This window comes from Cyprinodon variegatus, unplaced genomic scaffold (genome assembly GCF_000732505.1).
Source record: "Cyprinodon variegatus isolate N-32 unplaced genomic scaffold, C_variegatus-1.0 Scaffold914, whole genome shotgun sequence".
Taxonomy (NCBI): Eukaryota; Metazoa; Chordata; class Actinopteri; order Cyprinodontiformes; family Cyprinodontidae; genus Cyprinodon; species Cyprinodon variegatus.
Genome location: NW_015151367.1, coordinates 225237 through 232964, shown reverse-complemented (window position 1 = coordinate 232964; position 7728 = coordinate 225237). Strand labels below are relative to the sequence as shown.

Below are 7728 nucleotides of genomic sequence, written 5' to 3'. Positions count from 1 at the left end.
TATGAAAGCTTTTCAGTAGTATGTATGAAAGCTTTTCAGTAGTGTAAATGAAAGCTTTTCAGTAGTATGTATGAAAGCTTTTCAGTAGTAAGTATGAAAGCTTTTCAGTAGTGTATATGAAAGCTTTTCAGTAGTATGTAAGAAATATTTTTAGTGGTGTATATGAAAGCTTTTCAGTAGTAAGTATGAAAGCTTTTCAGTAGTGTATATGAAAGCTTTTCACTAGTATGTATGAAAGCTTTTTAGTAGTGTACATAAAGGCTTTTTATTAGTGTGTATGAAAGCTTTTTAGTTGTGTACATAAAGGCTTTTTATAAGTATGTATGAAAGCTTTTCAGTAGTATGTATGAAAGCTTTTTAGTAGTGTATATGAAATCTTTTTAGTAGTATATATGAAATCTTTTCAGTATGAAGGCTTTTCAGTAGTTTGTATGAAAGCTTTTCAGTAGTATGTATGAAAGGTAAAGCTTTTCACCAGTTTAAATTAACAGTTCTCACTACTTTGTATGAGCGCTTTTGAGTAGGTTATATAAGAGGTAAATGTTTTTACTAATTTATGTGAGAGCTTTTCACTAGTGTTTATGCAGGTTTTTCAGTATATTATATGGAAGAGTTTAATTTGATATGTTTATATGGAAGTTAATTTCTATTTATGTCTCTGGTGGCACCCCATATTGTCCCATCTGATTCTCTCACACATTTAGGTCTCGCCTTTCTGCTCTGATGTTCATATTTTGTGGAGTTTCCTTTAGTGGCTTATGTCAAATTTGTACTTGTTGTATTTTTATCTATTGCTTTATTTGATATCTTAGTTCCTACCGTTAGCCTTCCATATACAAAAAGCAAAACACAAACACATCCATGTGACAGAAAAAAGGGAAATTTCTGTGTAATGGAATGTTTGACACTACTAAACAGTATATTTATTATAAATTTGACTGCTCAAGTTAAATATTAAGTGTTATGATTTTTTTATGTGTGGGGATTGAGGGTGGGGTCCTGTATTCTTTTGCTTTGAAAATCAGAGAAGTTACACTTAAATAATATATTTCTCTAAACAAAGGCTAAATTGTTACTGCAAAGTTGGTCATATAGTAATTAACTATAAAAAAAAAGCATTCTAAACACTGTGCCATTGGAGGGAACATAATTCATGGTATTTTTCTTGTGGAGTTGGAAATAATATTGTAACAATAAAGAAAAAAATACAATTTTGGTCTAGCCTAGGTTGTCTTTTCAGAGAATGTAAATCTGTTAGAAATGTTTCCATTTCCTAATAATGGTCACAAAGGAAACATGTTTTGCAATATGCAGAGATGTTCTGTTAAAGCAGTAATAGTATTATTTCTAATATATATATATATATGAAAGAAGAAAATAGGGTATTTTATTCTACCTCTGGGTCCAGTGAAGCCCTGAGAGCCGGGCTGTCCGGGGTCACCTCTAGGACCTTTTCTCAAAATAGGAGTAGGACCTGGAAGACCAGGGTCGCCAGTGTCTCCTCGGTCACCTTCAAAAGAATGAACATTGTTGGGGTATTTACTTGCTGCCTACTGTTTTTTCATCTTCATAATGTAAGATTATGCACTGACTTTTAAGCCAATGAGAACTATACCAATCCAGCACTCTGAAGATTACCTCTCATTCCAATCAGACCAGGATTACCAGGGAATCCATCTCTCCCAGGGTCACCTGGAAATCCTTTCCCACCAGGAAATCCAGGATTTCCAAAACGACCTGGTAGTCCAGGGAAACCAGTTGGTCCAGCTGAGCCTCTTTCACCTGCAGATTAGAAATACTCTTAAGTAGGGCTGAAACAATCTGATTAATCGTCATGAATCGATTGTTGAAATAATAGTCAATTAGTATAGAGACTGTAAAATATGCCTTTAGCTGACGGAGCAACCCATTTAGTGCAGTAATTATATCAACATTGTAAAAAAAATTGTAAACATTTAGCATTTAAGATTAAAAAATGTTTCATCTGTTAATATGCTCTACCCAGAACTCCTTGATTGGAAAAGTTTTAGTTTTGCCCACTTTATTTTTGTAAAATAATCTTTAAGAACCATGCGGCTATCCAATTATTAATCGATTAATTGACAGATTAATCAATTAGCAAAACAATCGTTAGTTGCAGCCCTACTCTTAAGTAAATTTGAACCACAAAAACAAAGAACTGGACAGCAGGCAGATCCTTTATTCCCTACCCTTTATTCCTGGTATTCCTGGGAGTCCGTCGATGGTTCCGGGTCCTGGTGGTCCGGGGGGTCCTCTTGGCCCTTGAAATCCATTAGTGCCAGAAGGTCCTGGGGTTCCTTTCATTCCAGCAGGCCCCTGGAATCCTGGTTCTCCTCTTATCCCCTTTTGACCACGGTAACCTGATGATGGCGGAGATTTTTGGAGGAGCAATAATTAGCTCAACTTCATTAAAATTCCAAGAAATGAATAAAGGCATGAGGGTAAAATATACTTAATTTATTTAGAGCTGGAACAAATTAATCCAAAGAAGTAAAACTCTTACCTTCTCCAGAACAGATCAACTTACCCCCAACATAACATTTATTTTCATAAAGAAATACAACAAAAATAATGGTGTTTTGACATGAAAACACTCATTGACAGGCTGACAGATTGCTGAAAACAATGTAATTTGCTTTGGCTTACATTGTTTTTTTTTCTACTATCTTTATAATGCCGCAGCTGCACTACGTACACAGACAAAAGCATAATGCGACTCACATGGATACATCTGGTATCCAGAGATTTCCAGGGATTAAGCAGTTATTAAAACAAGTGCACAATTGTTACAGATGCATGCATGGATTCAACAAGGTGAGTCTGGAATCGGACTTTTCTGATGCTGTTTCTTAAAACCCGTAAATAGAGATGTAGTGCTTTTATAAAGAGAGGAAACAATTATTGATTCATGGGGAGTGTTGGCCTAGTGGTTAGAGCTTTGAGCTTGGGTCTCAGAGGTTCTGAGGTCAAGTCCCATTCCCACAGACTGCCACTGTGGGTCCCTGAGCGACACCCCAAACCCCAGACTGTTACCCAAGGGGATGATTTAAATGCAGAGGAATTTCTCCATTGTGGGACAATAAAGGATTTACTTTTACATTTTCTAATTTTGTAACTTAAAACACTTGATAGAAAATAAATATCTGATAGCATAAAAGGTAAACCTTTTATTTCATACTTTTTTTTTCTGAATTAGTGGTTGATCTTTTAAATTAAAAATATATATAACTCATTAATAAGAATATCCCTTTAATAGGTTTTTGTTTAATTTGTTATCCACTATTTTCAATTATATATCTAAACAACAGGAAATAATAAAAAAAAAAAGATCAGCTCTTAAAGGGAAATGTGAACTGAAAAGTAAAACTTTTAAACATTTTTTTTTTAAAGGACAATGGATGCATCTGTAGTAATTATGTACTTGAACTTAATGCAGTTCCAGCCTGGGTTAGGGAGCCTTCTAACGACTATCGCTGCACACTCTGAAAATAAACCGGACCCATTTTCAGCACATCTGCAATGCAGCGTTAGTCATCAGCTTAGATGTGCTAAAAACAACAAGTCTTTTTGAGAGTGTAAAAAACTAAAAAGCTTCTACACTCAGCATAGCAGCAATGAAGGTAAAACAGTGTTTGAGAAAAACACTCATAGTAAAAAAAACCTACTGAGGGAAATCAGACAAAAACAAAACAAACAAAAAAAAACCATCTGGTATTGATTAGACATAAAATGAAATATGGGTTAGAACTGGCAGGAAGAATACAACACTTACAGTTATGTTCACTTTAGATAAACTCATCATGAGAATAACAGGTCAAATGAATTTGAACCTTTTTAACCAGCAAATTCTTAATCTTTGTCTTTTTTTCTAAAAGACACAAACAGCTTGCTATCTAAAACTGCATGGGGTAGAAATTATTTAGATTTGATCAATCAATTTTGTTTTCTTTTCCTCTAAAACTATAAAAGAAGTGGTTCAAAGCAATAAGTTCTTGTTGCTATTAAAGTTAATTTCATGATGAGCTTATGCAAACATCTCACTGGAACTGTAAGAGCAAGCGCATAATTTCAGAGATTATTTGAAAAGCTCAAAAGCTCTCACAAATAAAATATCCATCTTCAATTAAAACTCTGAACACATTCTTAAGTAAAGTGGGATGAACTCGTTTTCTTTTGTAACCAAAGCTTTAATATCTTTCTGTCTACATTGGCCTCACTTTTGTAAGCTCTTATTTGCCGACTTAATTATGTATGGGACAAGATAACTGTAAATATTTGTGAATATAAGTCAATAAATCTGAAGAAATTTAAGTTTTTTATTTGTGCCCCGTTATCAACTTACACATACATGTGATATTAGGTGTTACATCTATTATAATGCAAATTTAGATGTTAAGAAAAAAAGACATAACTTACAACTTTGCAAAAATGCAAAAGTATGAATCAAAATATTTACAACTCCGAAAGAAGATGTTACGTCCTTACCAGTTGTTGGTGGTAAAGCGTCTGAAGGCTATTTGCCATTAAATTAAATGAAAAAGATGAAGCTAAAACCATTGTTTGAACGTTATAGCTGTGCTAAATTGTAGTTTTTAACTCCTGCGCAGTATATAGTTCTGTCAATAAATCTAATTTTATTTTCTTCCTCTTCTTTTCATTTAAAGATGGCTAGTAAACAACTTTCAGGTTTATTACCACCACCAGCCTATAAGCACTGTTACAGCAACATCTGGGGTATTAGATTTGTACCTGTAAATCTGTGATTCATGCAAATGTTTAACATCTAAGTTTGCAGTCTTACAAATGTAACATCTGATGCCATATTAGGGCTGGACAATAAACCAGATTTTTTACCGTTATCATCATTCACTAAAATAACCAGCACAAATTTTCCCATAAATAAGTTGGTAAATAATTTTGCTGTTTTGCCTACCATTAAAAAAATCACCACTTTCTTTGATGGGTCCTTGGCTGGTCCCCTATTATTCATTTTTAAACATCTAAAATATTCTTTCTGTCATGATTTGTGGAAATTAAGATCAAAATAGAAGCATTATCTCCTGGTCAGACCCAATAATTCAGTGCAAGCATGAAAAAATATGCATGCCCATGAGAAGGCCAGTGGCTGGAAGTTGGAGGGGATTGTGCTGTCATTCGTCTGGCTTTTGACTGGTAAGGGCCATTTTGAATGGTTGCTACTGAATGTGTGCTGGTGGCTGGTATTTCCTTCCCCTTTAAGACATGGCAGCAGGTGTCTAAGGATGTGACTCCCACGATCCAGTCCGAAGCGTAAACACAGAGAATGGCGGTTAAGCCCAGTGAAGAAGGGTCTAACACAGCTGTAAATACAATTACATCAGTTAATCCTGTTGAGCCGAGTGAGAGCAGCGATGAAGCTGAGCGCGCAGAGAAGTCCGGAGCACGTTGTCAGAGTTGAGCGTGTGGCAAACAGGTTCTGAGAGAGGGTGTGCGAGTTCAAATAATGCACATTGTTCTCACTGCACGCTCACGGCGGCACCAAAAGTACGGCATAGACGCTGAGCAAAAGAACAGAAATGTAAAGTTCGTCTGACAACTGTCAGGGCTACTCAAAATAACACAAAATAACACATCCAACCTGCCCAATTTATCATGATATTGATTTGAGGTCATATAGCCCAGCCCTAAGTCACATGTGTATATGTGATAAAAAATAATGAGCAAAATACAAATCCTCATTTTCTTCAAATCGAATGTGTTCAATTTAAGACAGGTATGCATGGGTTTTCACTGACATTTATGCTACCCCATACTTAAGTCGTGGTAACTGTGCCACCCTGAGTTGAAAGAAACTATGATAAACTTCATGTAAATGTAAGACCATCTTCAACAATGTCTCACTTAGATTTCAAAACGAGCCTCTTCTCACAAGTGCGCAATCAACCTAATATATGCTACTTGACCAAACATTCAAAATACACTGATAAACTTTCTTTCTCTGTCATTTTTCCCTTAAACAAAATCCCAACATAAACTTCCAGGCTCCCTTGTTTGTGCAGATGGACATTTGCTTGTTGCATGGTGAGATAAGGGCTGCAGACGAACGAAAAAGCAGTTTTAGGGTTAAGGCACCAGCAGCAGATACATGCGGACATTTCAGCAAAGGATGGATAGGATAGAGTAAAAAGTAGGCGATGGATGGATGAGGAAAGAGTATCTCACCTGGGCAGCCTATATCGAATGACCCAGCACCAAGAAGGAAAGTTTGGAGAGATGATAAGAGGATGCATGGGGGTGATGGTGGTGGTGCATGTAGGAAAAGAAGGAGGATAGGAGGGGTAAAAAAAAAATGGAACAGGGAGAGACACAAAACAGATTTGTCGGGTGATGGAGAACTTCAATCCACAAGACACAACAACATGCCATCTGATGCAGGATGCAAAAGGAATATGATGAGAAATGAGAAGGATGAATGGACACTGGAAAAACTGGAGGGATGAGAGGTAAAAACATTAGCCAAGATCACAAATTTTAGTCCAAACTCCACCTAAAACTTAACCTGGGAAAAATCCTTCACATTGAGGAATTACACCAGAATCCTTTAAAGTTAATGGGAGATTTTAAAAGATACATTTCATGGAAGGTTGATATTGTCTCTCACCTGGAGGACCCATTTGTCCTGTCCTGCCCACAGGTCCAGGTGGACCAGGAATGAAATAGGTCTGGTTTCCTGGAGGTCCAGGAGGACCCGGATAACCCGGTCCGCCATCAACTCCACGCTCTCCCTTCAAGCCAGGTACACCAGGTCTCCCATCAAAACCTGAAGTTAAAAAAAGAAGATATTTTTGTATTTTACACCCAGCATGTAGGTATTAATACAAAATTGACTGCACTGACTTCAAGGAACCCATTATAAAGATGAGCCACTAAAGCTGTGTCCTAGTTCTTGACTAGTATTCTATTAGACACTGAAAGAATAAGCTACATACAAATCCAAACACCAATATGAATATTACATTCAAGAATAAATATGTTTTATAATCAGTTTCTGAAAAGAAAACAAGTGTTTTCATCTAACACCCACCGGGTAGTCCGGGTACCCCTGGACTCCCAGGCAGACCCTTGTCTCCGGGTATCCCAGGTGAACCATCCTGTCCTGGATTTCCAGGTCTGGCTCCCAGAACTTCTCCAGGTGGGCCTTTGGGTCCAGGACGTCCTGGAATGCCATCTCTACCCCTGGTACCATCAACACGTGCTCCTGGAGTACCTGGAACTCCAGGATCTCCTCTAGGTCCGGGAAAACCTGTCGAAAACGTAGGTTAAACCGTCAACTATTCTCATATCATTCAAGAAAATTTAGGTGAGAGACGAAAAATGTATGTATGTAAAAAAGAAAACTTATTAATTTGTATCTGAACATAACATTTTTGATGCAGCAATTCATGGGTGATCAACTACTGGTTTACTTGATGATGATGTGCATCTAGCTAAGAAAAAATGTGTCTGTAGCAACAACCCTGTAAAGAAGGATTACAGATAACTGATGAAATATATTAATTTCATGATGTGTTTAATTAAACCAGTGTTTATATGCATTGTTTTCTACAGCTTTTTCATAGATGAAGCTGTTTGTCCTTGTCATGATCTGGCCTGTTGGCTCTCCCTTAATTAGTCATTCCTTTCACCTGTCGTTTTCCCTCCCTGCCTCAATTATAATTTATTCCTCTC

General features: G+C 36.7%; 1 protein-coding gene across 4 annotated transcripts in view; it reads right to left on the bottom strand.

Moving 5' to 3' along the window:
• The window catches only part of col4a6 (collagen, type IV, alpha 6), a 155515-nt gene that overhangs the window by 14251 nt on the left and 133536 nt on the right, over positions 1–7728 (bottom strand). For 3 of the 4 annotated variants that reach the window (XM_015398144.1, XM_015398146.1, XM_015398147.1), the window contains 6 exons: positions 7085–7303; positions 6662–6820; positions 6223–6231; positions 2211–2381; positions 1639–1782; positions 1397–1510 (listed from right to left, as the gene is read on the bottom strand). In XM_015398144.1, coding sequence (XP_015253630.1) covers positions 1397–1510; positions 1639–1782; positions 2211–2381; positions 6223–6231; positions 6662–6820; positions 7085–7303 — 816 coding nt within the window. The remainder of the gene's footprint in view (positions 1–1396; positions 1511–1638; positions 1783–2210; positions 2382–6222; positions 6232–6661; positions 6821–7084; positions 7304–7728) is intronic. The other variant, XM_015398145.1, reaches the window with a different exon arrangement.